Source organism: Charadrius vociferus, unplaced genomic scaffold (genome assembly GCF_000708025.1).
Source record: "Charadrius vociferus isolate BGI_N301 unplaced genomic scaffold, ASM70802v2 scaffold486, whole genome shotgun sequence".
NCBI lineage: Eukaryota > Metazoa > Chordata > Aves > Charadriiformes > Charadriidae > Charadrius > Charadrius vociferus.
In genome coordinates, this window is record NW_009648965.1 from 176,278 (window position 1) to 189,284 (window position 13,007).

The window sequence follows — 13,007 nt, forward strand, 5'->3', positions numbered from 1 at the left end:
CCCCCTGTCCCGAGTGCCTCGGGACCCCCCCAGGTTGCTCCTGGCTGGACGGGGGCACAGGCCAGCTCCTGCCCGCTGGGCGCATGGGGGCAGCGGGTGGCCTGTGTCCAGCTCTCTCAGCACAGCAGGGACAGTGGGTGGCCCATGGCCAGCTCTCACGGCACAGCAGGGGCAGTGGCCCCGGAGCGGCTGGAGCATGCTTGCAGTTCGGAGCGGGATGAAAGCCAGGGGAGGAGTTCGAGGAATAAACCCCGGGCTGTTTAACACAATGGAGGTCTTTAAAGTGGATTTTGATGTTGTTTTAAAGTTAACTCTCCCAATAAGTTAGATGACACCCCCCCTCATGGCTGTTTACTCGCTCTCCCTCATGCTTCAGCATCGATCCCGTGTCCCACCATTGTGTTCCTGCACAACCTCCAGTAGGTGCTTCCCCAACGCCTTCCCACTACTCCTGTGCTTTAAAAGAGCCATGGGCAGGTGCAAACCGACGGAGGGTTTAAAAGCTGCAAACACCAAAATGCCCAGTGAGATCGGAGCGTGACCTGCTCCGCGGGGCAGCGGCCGCTCTTTTCCCGTGGGAGCTATCAGGAAGATGAAAGCCACTGGCCGTACCTGCGCCGGGCCGCGGCGCTGTGAAATACAATCCGCTCATTAGCTGCCACGACAAAGAGGTTTCCGCACGCCGGCTGGGCGTGAGGCAGCTGCCTGCTGAGAGAAGGGCCGCACCACCACAGCATCAATCGAAGCTCCAGCTGGCAGCTCCTCAGAGAGCCAGGAGTCAGGGCTGGGTTCCCCAGAGCAGCCCTTGCACCTCCTCCTCCCCTGCCACTGCTCGTCAGATGAGAGGATGGCGTGTTTCGGCATGCTGAGCTGAAGCTGAGCCTTTTACAGCAGTATCCTTAGGTACCAGGGACCCGCACGGTCCAGGGAGAGTTTCCTGCGTGGTCCAGGGATGGTGTGGCAATGCAAATACAGCCCTCCATCCTTGTGCTAAACAGTTCCCCGTGTAACCAAGTGATTTGTAGTCCATCACTGTATGAGCACTGCTCTGCTGCCACAGAAGCCCTCCTCCCTGTCCTTCAGCTGGGCCCCTCGGCTGCTGCTGGTCTTGCTCATGTTAGTACTGTCTCTATTAGGGCATGTTACAGCGAGTGGCATAAGGAAGCTCATAAAATGTGGGGGGTGTGCCACGTTTGAGGACCAGGGAAAGCAGATAATGGGGTTTACTTGGTGGGCACCGCCGTGGGACTCAGCTTCTAAATCACCACATCTCTTTCTGCCTCTCCCCGGGACTGCAGTGCCGGGGGAACTTGTTATGTACAGGGGAAGGAGCAGGGAAATCACTGCACCGCTCTAAGTGTAGCAGGATGCTAGCCGCTGTTACGGGGCCATGCTGTAAGCTAGCGAGGGGTACCGGCACGTCAGGTGGCAGAGAGCACGGCCGCTGTCTGGGCAGCAAATACAAGCAGCCTGGTGAGGCTTGAAAACAAACTTGTAAACTCTGGCTGTTTCGTTGGGAAATGCAAGAGCCCCTGGGAATAGCTGCTCACAGGCAGGGATACAGCAGAACCTCGAAAGCGGAGGTTTAAGCTAGTCCTTCCCTGGCTTTGCCCCGCAGTGGTTTGCCAGTGCAGTGCAGCCTGGCTCCTCAAAAATGGTCTCAGGTGGCAGTGGTGTGGCTGAGTGGCACTGCAGGTTCACGGAGAAATTAGGGAGATGCTCAAACCTCTGCTGGGCTTTCCACATACAGCTGTCTCACGAGCTAAGCAGCACCTTGTGGATTCTGGGGCATCTTGCAAGGGGCAGTTGTGCCCCCATCCAGGTCCTTCACCCATGAGAGAGCAGCTCTGGGTTCCTGTCCTTGCTGCCAGAATTGCCTGTCCACCTTTTCCTCAGGAGTGGTGCAGAGATGCCTCTCTGAGCCTCTTTCCAGGTGCAGATCCGAGGAAACAAGTTTCTCTTGCTGGACTAATGAGGACCAAAACAGGAGAAACTGGGTGACACGAGATTCCCTGGCCTGGGCATGGGGACAATCAGGCTGGGGAACAGAAATGCTCCTTCCGACCTTAATGCAACTGATCTCCAGTGTTTTAGTGCCTTGTTATTTTTGAGATGTATTTTTTCCATGTATCGTTGGAGTGCTTTTTGTTCCTGAGTGATCGGGGCAGCCAGCTGTATAATAACCAGGGCTTGACCACATGGCTTGTGCTTGAGAAGCCCTTCAAGTAAAGCCTCTCACAGGTACGTCAGTCTGCCTCTCTGTACCTAAACCTGCACCTACATGTGTGCATGTGTGTGGGAGTGGGGAGCGGAGGAAAGGACGGCAGGAGCAGCACTGATATTCGCCCTTCACAGGGCAGTGCCTTTGAAATGCCGGTCTGGCATTTAGTAGCTCTAGGCTCATTTCAGGCATGCAGTGTCCGTACTCCATCTCTCCTTAATATCACTCTGAAACAGTCCAGAGGCATGTAATACATTTATTTCACCGGAGAGCCCCCCAGGTAGATGTGAGCTTTCTCTTCAGATTGCTCGAGCATGTTAAAGACCTTTCTGCGTGCTCTTCCATGTGGCATTCATCTCTTTTTTATCCATCCTTGGTAGTAATTTCTGCTCCCTTAATGCACAGTGCTGTAAGGTTATACCTATGTGTGGAAAAACTTGGGCAAGTTCCTAGGCAGGGCCAGAGTAACAAAAAACCCATGAAAAAGCCAAAGCTGAAATCCAGACTTCCATCTCCTAATGACTGTGGCTCCTCTTGGACCTTCTCCTAAAGACTGTGGACAGTGAGATACTTGGTGCTCCTGGGTTAGGTAGATGCTAAAACTTCCTTTCTGCGTATAAGTTTCATACGCAGCATGAGAAAGACCCAGAGGGATCAGAGGGTGAAGCGACGGCAGGGGCTGCCTGCTCAGCTGTGGTAGTAGAAGACACTATGATATTGCCTGTGAATTGATGGCGTCCTTGAGAAAGCATCGCAGCGGTGTGGAGGTCGGTGCATGATGGTGCCGTGGTCGGACGCTTGGATGCTGCAGGTAATTTTTCACCTCCTTTGCTTAGCCCAAAGGCACTGAGGAGCTCAACGGGAAAGTTACTGTCTGTCCTGGGGGAGGGAGGACCCTGGGCTCCTATCAGGTCTGTCCTTAGTGATCTGTCCCCTTTCTATCTGGGCTTTCATAAAAGCCCTGGTGTGAACTAGCTCAGTGCCAGGGTACCACTGTCCCCAGCATCCTTTGGGGTCCCTAGGGCAGAGCCGTGGTGCGAGCTGTACCCTTGGGCTGCACCTGGCGATTCAGTACCGACGGCGCCTTCCCGACATGTCCCGAGCACCTCCCCGGCGGGGCACGGATTGAGCCCCCCCATCTCCCGGTGCACATTGGCGAGGTGCTTGCTGCGCCAGGTGCCAGGGGTGGGAGCAGGTCCCCCAGCCATGTTCCCGCCTGCCGCACATAAGTGCTCCCCAGTGCGCTCATTAGCTGAGCTGGCTTGGCCAGCGGCACTGCTAATTGCAGCTGGAGGTCCCAGCCGTCACCCCGGACAGTGCCTCTCCCACCCCTGTGCTGTGTGGGAGATGTCCCTCCCCAGGCGGGGGCTGCGGGGACCGGGTCCTCACCCACCTGCACCCATTCCCACCCTGCCATCCGCTCACCCAGCTGCGAAGAGGAGACTCAGCATCCATAGGGGGAAGCGTACGGAGAACCCTTTCCCGCATGCTCCCACCGCCGAGCCTGGCCAGCTGGATGCGGGGACGGGGGAATTCGGCCCCGCTGCTGCGCCGGCCCCTCTGCACGCCCAGCGTTGAGTCACCGGGCTGCGCACACACAGCCGGCCGAGCTGCCAGCGGTAGGAGTGTGGCTGCCATTCCCTCCCTGGCGGGGACTCTCGGCTTTGGGGTCGCTGTTGGGGAGAGGGCGGCCGGGTCGGGCTGCAGCGTGCCATGTGCTGCGCAGGCAGGGGTCGGGGCATGGTCCCAAGCCTGGCGGTGACAAAGGGTGGGGAGAGGGAGCGGGTCCAATGGAGCTCGCACACACATGGAAACTGTTCCCGACGTCCATAAATCTGCCACGCGGGCATCTGGCACCCCCATCTGCCCTGCACACTGGAGCACTGGCTCTGGCGGGAGCGACGCCTGCAGATGGGGAAGGGGTAGGAGAGGCGAGGACGGGCAGGAGCTATACGGGACGTTCGCTCTGGCTGCGGGAGGTAGGGATGAAATCCCAGGCAGTTCAGGTGTGCATGGGGAAAAAGCTCTCCCAGGAGACGTCAAGCTGGAGAACAGCCCGCTGAAGGGCAGAGTAGAAACGGTGCCCTGCCGAAATCTCCCAGCCAGCCTCGGCACGAGCGCCTGAAGCAGGTCTGAGCAGGGCATCCCCTCTGCTGCCTTGTCCTCTCAATGATCACACCATGTCTCAAGGACCGCGGCATCCTCTGCTCTGTGCACCCGCACTCCATTCAGCCTTCCAGGAGCTCTGCTCTGAGGCTCGTTTTATCTGCGAACAAGGAGACAGATTTAAAGCGCCTAAACTCTGCTTGCTGTCACAGCGGGTTAAGAGGCCTTTCCCTCTTAGTGCACCATAAAAAACATCTCTGAAGGGCGTATGCTTGGAGTCTCAAATGCATCAAAGCCGTGCTGCGGCTAGCAGCTCTGGCACCCGCCCACCGGAGCTGCAGGACACGTGCAGACCCGGAGCCGCACTGCTCCTCCTGCACTGGAGACCAGGACAGAGACACACTCTGGCTGGGACCAGCAGCAGCGGTTGGTACTTGCAAGGATGGACACAGCCACTGCCCATGTGGAGGCACTGTGGTAGTGATGGACCTGCCTACCTTGGTGACAGAGCCACCCTGGGGCTGTGGAGGAGGTGGGACAGCCAGACCCTCCCCAGGGTGGGTCGGTGCTCGCCGGCAGAGTGGAAGAAAGTGGCATTATGGTGAAAAGCAGCAGAAGAACAGAAAACAGCAAAGTCATTGAGCCCTCTGATCCAGCAGCTCCGCTCCCTTCCTACAGCCTCCATGGCCTGGACCCTGTTAGGGAGAGGTGATGACAAAAGAGAGGTTTGGTTGTTCCTCCATCTGCTCAGCTCCCTGGGAAGGTGGAGGCCGCTGGCTGAGGGCCAGCTCGTGAAGGGCAGCGGTAGGTAGGGTCCACTTCCTGCACACCACCTTCCGAGTGTCCGGGCAGGATGTCCCCTTGGTGCCACCGATGTGCCCATCAGCGATTCTTGGGACTGCCACACCCACAGCAGCAATTTTGCCTTAAAATCAGTATTTGGCCTTTCTCCAGGATGGGGGAAAAAGAGCAGAAGAGACAGCGACACGGGAGAGGGGCTGAGCAAGTGGCGCAGTGGCTTGAAGGCTGGAAAGACATGATGCTCTTCAGAGGCTTGATGGTTTGTGCTGCTGGCGCAGCTGGGGGAGACCCCGGGCTGATGCTCAGCGCAAACACAGAGCTTGCGGTGCTGCTGGCACCGGTGGATGAGAATGCTGCTCTCTGGCTACACGGGTGCACACACGTTAGCAGGTTATTTGGGACTGGGAGTGACTTTCCTGGCTGTCCCCTGGTGCTGCGCTTTGGGACTCATTGCAGAGCCGTTGCAAAACGTGACCTGATTTCCTTTCCCTAACCAAAAGCCACCCTGCCGTAAGCCCCATAAGCACACAGGGTGCACGACACGGCCACAGTAGCGACTGTTCTGCTCTACAGAGCTGCTCCTGTGCCATCTGATGTCCCATTGCCCTCCCTCGCCCTGCCCACCCCCTCTCCTCTCCCTCCTTAGCTGAAGGGGCACTGTGGTGTGGGGCTGGCAGCCCCTCGTGTCATGCTTTGGTTGTAGTCCCCTTGCCGGTGGAGAAAGCTGCTGGGAAGATGTGAAGGCGGAAGGCGATGCAGGAAACGGTGGTGTGAGATGAGGCGTTCGCAGCCGTTAGAGCAGGAAGGAAGAGGATCAGCACGGTGAAAGCAACGGACGCCCAGGGAGAGACGTCAGCAGCTTCAGAGGACTGCGGGGACCAAGTCTGAGCAAGAATAGAATTGGGCAGCATTGGCTGATCCTTTCACAGCTGCAGGTGCCTGGATCAAAGCAAGGGTCTGTCCTCCCTGGCCGATGCCGCTGGGTCTTGGCAGCCTGGTCCACCTGAAGCCCCCTCATTTGGGGCTGGGAGGAGCATCGTTCCCCATTCATAGACCCTCTCTGGGCAGTCCCCCATGCTGCTCAGCGCCCACCCACAAATTCCCCCAGTGCGGCAGCAAGTATTGTAGGAGACCACTCACCAAGCCCTCAGCTCTTCAGGACCTCCACACAAGGAGAATGCACATGCAAAATGACAAACAGCTCATGTCCCTGAGCATGGGCACATGAGAGCTCACGAGGACAGCATCAGCACCCACTCCCAGAGCCAATCATTTTGACTCCAGCAAATTTTCCCTTTGGGGAGAGGCTCTGCCCTGCTCTGCTTGTCACAGGACCTTGGACAGGATTTGGGTGAGAAAGCCTCAAACTCCCACAGTCCAAGAAGCACATAAAACTCAGGGATAATGTTAAAAGCGGCATCAGTCCAGCCTTGCTGAAGGAACGACCAGCCGTGGCTTGAACAGGATGTACGGACCTCCGCAGGGAGAAAGCTTTGGATGCTGAGGATCTCTTTAATCTAGTGGAAAAAGAAAGAACAAGAACCACTGATTGGAAACTGAAGCCAGACAAATTCAAGCTGAAAATAAGGAGTGGAATTGTTACAGTGCGGATGTTTAACTGCTGGAACAGACTCCCTGGGAAGTGGCAGCTTCTCCATCCCTCCAAGCCCTCACAATCACTACTTTTCTGGAAGATGTTTTTGCCAAAAATGAGCCATCAGGCTCAACAGAGGGATAAAGGAGTGAAGCGCCCTGTCCCATGGGGTATGGGAAGGCAGATCAGCCAGCCCTTATCTCCATGAGGGTTGCTTGGACTGTGGAAAAACACAGATGAAGGTGCAGGAATGGAGCAATCTGTAACAGGCTGTTGAAACTCGAGCGTGTCTGAGGGACAGAGGAAGAGCTTGGGCAGCTTCAGAAGAGGGAAAAAGCAAGAGGAAGAGGATGGGCAGCAGCCAGCTGATGCTGCCGGTGACATGGGGACACAGAGCCATATGCCCCGGCAGCCCCAGCCGGAGGAGGCTGTTCACCGCAGGGTCAGCAGCCTGCTCATCTGAAGTTCAGCTGCCTTTGCTGGTTACAGCCCCCAGGAGACTGAAGGGCTACAGCTCTGTTACTCCAGTTTTCTGGTTATGGCAACATCTTCTCACATGTGGTGAACATGGAGTTGAAGAAGCTCAGGTGGGCTGTAAAGCTGCTTTGCTGCTTCTGGGAGAGAGTGTGGGGATACGCTCCTGCGCCCTTCCTAATGGCTCTGGAGACGGACGGGTCTGGTTAATAGGTCTGTCTGAAGGTCTGCCTAGTCAGCCTTGTTTCCAAAAGTTGAAGTTTCTAAAAGCTCCTACAATGAATTAAAACGTGCAAAGAGATCGAGTGGGACCCTCTGGGCTTTCTGCTTCTAGTGGAAAGCTCGTGGGTCTTCACTGGCCCCGCGGTGCTCAGAAGATGTGTCTGGCCTGAGCTCTGCACGTCAGCTCACTTGAGACAAGCGCCCTTCCTGCCCGTAAATCAGGGGTCATGGCCGGGAGACCTCCTGGGGCACAGGACGGCTCTGCCTTCAGGTGCTTCTCGCCTGCAGCTCCGAGGGCTGCGGTGGCAGCACAGCTTAATGGGTCTGCAACGTAATTAAAGCAAGAAAGCTCCCTCAATTCCCAGGGGGCTAATAGCAGACCAGATTCCTGTCTGTTATTCCTCCTCTACAGCTACAGCTGTATTGCTGGCTCAGCCCTCACAACAGGAGCGCTCTGTAACTCCAAAAGTCAAATCCTTTCTGCAGTTGCGCTGGTTGGAGCCGCGCATCTCCCTGAGGATCACCGGGACTGCCCCTGCTGGGATGCCTGGCACTGCGCTCCAAAGCGGGTGCTCATCTTTGCCTGCTGGGCACTGCCAGCCTGGGGCCACGCTCACACAGGGTTTGCTATATGGGAGGGGGTGCCAAGCTGCTGCCAGGGGTCTGGGGAGAGGTCGCTGATCGGTGGAAAAGCCACCCCGGTTGCAGCCAGGCTGGGTTTCAAGAACAACTGCTTCCCAAGCTGGTCACTGTTCGAAGAGGAACCAGTAGCTGCAGGTGCCCAGCACCCCCAGCATGGTTTTTAACTGGGATTCACTCATGCCAGTGGTAGGAGCAGCACCCGGAGCACCGGCCCAGCTGGGGGAAGTGCCCACACCCAGCAGGTTTGTTTCCGTCACGCTAGGTGTGGGTGTAATTCATCACCCAAATGCTCGGTGTCACCAGCTCCTGGTAATTTATTGCACGTAACATGATTTTGGCCCCCGCCGCAAGCGGGCTTGTGATGACGCGAAAAGCTGCAGCTGTCTTCAGCGCTTCCCTGCAGTAAGCTGAAGAGCTCGAGTGCCTTGAGGCCGGCGCTGAACGGCTCCTTTTCCAGCCCCGGGTCATTTTTCTGGCCCTCCTTTGAACTCTCTTTGGTATTTCCACATCCTTCTCAAAACGGAGACTTTGGAGCTAGCCTTGCCAGCAAGGCAAAGTAAAATCACTGCTATCCCCTTGCCTCCTGCAGATGCTGGAGGGACAAGTGGATCCCCATGATGCCCTGGGGGCATTGCCTGTACCAAAATACTTTATGCTCAGCCATGGTCATTTTGTGCTTTGCTGAACAGCTCGTCCTGCATCACTGCTGACCGCCTAACCCATCTTGTGGTTTCCACGTGTTTTTTCTCAGAAAAGCTGTGTACCCTTAGCTAGATCAGAAGCTCATGAATTGTGGCCAATGCTTCCCAGAGGACAAGCACCTCTCCTTGCGCTCAGTCCAGGAGGTGCTGAATGGCATAGCTCTGCCTGTAAGCTGCCATGGCAGGAACCCCAGGCTGAGCTTCCTGAGCTCTACAAGGGAGCAGGGTTTGCCAGAGCACCTTTGGGAAGAGTGTACGCCAAGACGTGAGATTTGGCAGCAGCTGGGGAAGGTCACGGGGCTGGGCAGCTCCCCACAGCCCCCCATTGCAAACCTTGCTGCTGCTGAGCCTTGAGAGCGGAGGGATGCTGGTGTGGAAGCAGCAAACCCCCAGGGACCACCCTGCCCAGAGGGCTGGGTGCTCAGCCAAAGCCTGGAGCTTCTGGTGCCAGCTCTCCATCACGACAAGACCATCACAAACCCCCTGCAAAACAGCTCTTGAAACTCATATGGAAATTTCGAGGGTGGCCACAAGGTCTCTGGCCTCTGTTACTCCCATAACTTGTGAGTGAAAGCGGGATCTCATCAGTGGGAATATGGAAGGGAGGCAGAAAACCCCAAGGGGGCTGCTAGAAAGACCTCAGAGCCTGAGCTGACAGGTAGCTCAGAGCACTGAACTCATTTATTTTTAACTCGGCGACTGTGGGGCTAAACACTGCAATCTGTGCTCACCTTTGGCCTCACCGTAAACTCAAGTAATTACTCGTCTAATGATGCCTGCTAATCGGCATGACTCGCCGGGGAGCCAGCAGTGTGCTGGGCACTGCTCCTCCGGCCTCCCGTGAGCCCAAGCGGGGTGGGCTGGCACAGCCCCTGCAGCACTGGTGCCGACAGGGATGTCCCCAGGGTGTGGGGCAGCACCGCCAGCCAGCAGGGACGGGGACGGTGGCACACGCCACAGCGATGGCACATGTCTGCAGTGTTGAGCAACTGCAGCTCATCCTCCCTGGGAGATTCGGCCTCGTGGGCTGAGCCTCCCCGGGATGCACAAGCCTCTCCCTTCACCCTTGCGTCTCCTCTGGAGCCCGGGATTTGCAGGAGAAGCAGTTACCAGACTGGTGTGGCACAAAGCCCCGTGGTTTTGGCTGGGAGCAGCAAGAGGAGAGCAGAAGGTGGCTTTTCCTCCGGCGCTGTGGCGAAAGCTTACCCAGAAAGTGGGAAGTGGGTTTGGATGTCCCTTCACCAGGCCAGCCCAGTGCTGCTGGAACTAGTGAGCTTCTTGTGAGCTGGGCTGGAGGGAGGATGGGGACCGGCAGTCCAGTCTGGCCAGTAGGTGTTCACCTCATGCTGGTTGCTTCTGCAGCATTGCTCTGTTTCATCTGCTGGCCTCTTTACCCAAAACACGTGTTAATCAGGGGCTGTGGGGGGGCTTCCCACCCACGGGATGGATACCTGTACCTGTGTGAGGGATCTATGCTTCCACCTGCCCATCCTGCCCTGTAGCATGGGGCCCTGGAGACCCCATTCCCCACTTCTGGGGTGGCAGACCCCTTCCTGGGACTGTCCTAACCATGCAGGGCTTTCCTCCTGCTTCCCCAGGCAGGGTGCAGCGAGCTGCAGGGTGTTTAATCCATTCTCCTTTCCACATCAGCAGTGGGTCACCCTCACTGTGTGATGCTCTGCTGCCAGGCACAGCAGTCCCTGGTGCCAGTATGACCATGGGTGCTGGGTGTCTGACATGGCCGACAGGTTGGGAGGATCATCCCAGTTGCCCAGGGGCACATGGTCACTCTGGGGCAGCCAGTCCGGGCTGCGCAGAGGGTGTTTGTCCAGAGTGCTCGTGCGTGCAAAGGTGGCCCAGCACCCAGGCGGTGCCCAGCACACCCGCAGGCAGCACCCAGAGAAGCAGCGTGAGAGGCTCCATCTCCCCAGCATCGCCCAAGGTGCCCGGAGCAGCGGCGGGGCCAGAGCCCCATCCTGCAGAACAGCAGGCGGGCGCCTGAGCCTGCCCTTTCCCTTCCCACAACCCTGCTTCATTTACCGCACACCTCCCAGCTTCTGCAGCGGATGAGGGGAGGAGGGGGGGGGCCCTGCCGGCGGCGGCCCCCGTCACGGCACAGCCTCGCCTCCCTTCCCCGGGGCTTGGGGCCCATCCTGTGTGCCGAGTGAGGCCGTGCCCTGCGGGAAAAAGTAGTATGTGGTGACGTAATTAAAGGCTGCATCATTAACGCATGTGTGCAGGGGCTGAACGTTTCCTACTTCTTGAGGGCTTGGCTTCCCTGCACTGCATTCATGGGTGCTTAACTCCACGGGAGGCTTTAAAACAGGAGAAGTACCTCTGGGGAAGTGGAGCACCTTCAGCAGTCACCAAAGCCAGCGTGCCACCAATAGCTGGAGAGCACGGGAGGGCTCTGGTGTATGGAGTGGGGTGGAGGGCGACCTGCCTGCTCCACAGGCATCACCGTCCCGCACACCTCAGGTGGAGCTGGTGCACAGGTCCGCAGCATGGCTACTTGCAGATCTGTGTGAAAGTGGAAAGGCATCCATGATGCTCCCCACGCCTTGTAGCCCAGCCAAAAGCCAAGCTCCTTTAGAGGGTATCAGTGTCTCTCAGCGCCGGCAGAGCAATGTATTCGTCCTTTAATCGCTTTCCTGGAAACAGCGATGCCATTTTGGCTCGGACTGCACACCAAAAAAAAAGCTCACCCCAAGGCAGACATCTGGCACACAACATTTTCATCCCAACAGCCAAAATTTTGCTAGGCCGTACGCAGGGAAGCCAGCTTCTCCTGCCCGTTCCTGCTGTGAATCGGGGGTGGGGGGGGGCGTTGTGCTGCTGACTGTCCCCTCTGCCCCCCCAGGACTACTGGCTGTCCCTGCTCTACAAGCGCCTCATTGGTCCCAAGGTCCTGGCAATCCATGTGGCCGGTCTCCAGAGGAAACCCCGGCCCGGCAGAGTCATTCGTGACAAGCTCCGCATTTACGCCCACTGCACCAGCTACCACAAGTAAGCGGAGCGAGGGAGGCTGGGGGCTGCAGGGGGTGAGAGGGACCTCCAGGAGATGGGGACCATGGAGGACATGCTAGGGCAGGAGCCCAGGCTTTGGCTCCAGCAAGGCAGGTTGGCTTCCCAGAGGACTCGCTCCGGTGCTTCTCTGGCCACTGTGGTGGTGGAGGGAGCGGAGGGGAACAGCGATGCCTCTGATGAAAGTCGCAGCAAGCCCGTGCCTGGGAACGGGGCCGGCCGGGGCGGGTGCGGTGGCCGGCGGGCAGCCCCCGGCAGCAGAGATCAAGGGAGTGGATTTCACACGAGGGGCCCCCCGGTCGGTCGGGGTACCCGCCGGGCCGCACTGCCGGGGAGCCCGGCCTGGTTATTGTTTCGCTGATAAGGTCTTTGAAAGCGCCCCAGCGAGCCGGGGGGGCGGCCACCTCCTCTACAGACACAAGTTGCTATTGTGGAGGAGGAGAGACTGTTTCTTTACACAGTCCAGATGCTTTCAACATGCCTCCAGCTCGGTAGGAAACCTTGTCCAGTAACTGACAGGTGCAAAGTGCTTTATAGCCTTTGTTTGGGGCTGCCTGATTAGGCAGGGACAGAGGATCAGTGTCTGGACCTGTCAGTTAGGTGCCCGGGGCAGTGGGGGTAGACGTCACTCACGCACAGAGCTCCCCACCGTTCTCAGCCTCCTCCTCATGAGGCCCTGGGGGGGCTGCCCTGGGACCACCGCCCCTGTGGCACCCCCTTCAGCCATGCCACCCCTGGCCAAGGAGGGGAGGGAGAGATTGGGAAGGTGTTATCCCGGAGCCGGGCTTTGTGATGGGGAGGTAGCATCTCCCTGTGGAGGAGCAGCTGGGACAGTGATATCCCCTTCGGATGGCTGCATGAGGCTGGTTCTTGCAGAGACCCCCAAACCTCTTTTTGGAGGTGATGCTCCCATGCCACATGCCAACATGCCCCTCGGCTCCCACTCTCCCTTTTGCAGCCACAACTACGTCCGAGGGTCCATCACCCTTTACATCATCAACCTGCATCGCTCCCGGAAGAAAATCAAGCTGGCGGGGACGCTGCGGGACAAGATCGTCCACCAGTACCTGCTGCAGCCCTATGGCAAGGACGGGCTCCACTCCAAGTAAGTGCGATGCTGGTGGCTGGGGCTGCCACCACCACCGCATCCTCGATGCCACCACCCTGACCCTCTCCTGGTTCTACAGGTCGGTTCAGCTCAACGGGCAGCCGCTCGCCATGG

At 58.0% G+C, this 13,007-nt stretch overlaps 1 protein-coding gene across 1 annotated transcript in view; it reads left to right on the forward strand.

Annotated features, from left to right (window-relative positions):
* The window catches only part of LOC104288816 (Hermansky-Pudlak syndrome 1 protein homolog), a 118,537-nt gene that overhangs the window by 99,489 nt on the left and 6,041 nt on the right, over positions 1–13,007 (forward strand). Inside the window, exons 10-12 of the mRNA XM_009887688.1 lie at positions 11,622–11,767; positions 12,744–12,890; positions 12,973–12,996. Of these exons, the coding sequence (XP_009885990.1) occupies positions 11,622–11,767; positions 12,744–12,890; positions 12,973–12,996 (317 nt within the window). The remainder of the gene's footprint in view (positions 1–11,621; positions 11,768–12,743; positions 12,891–12,972; positions 12,997–13,007) is intronic.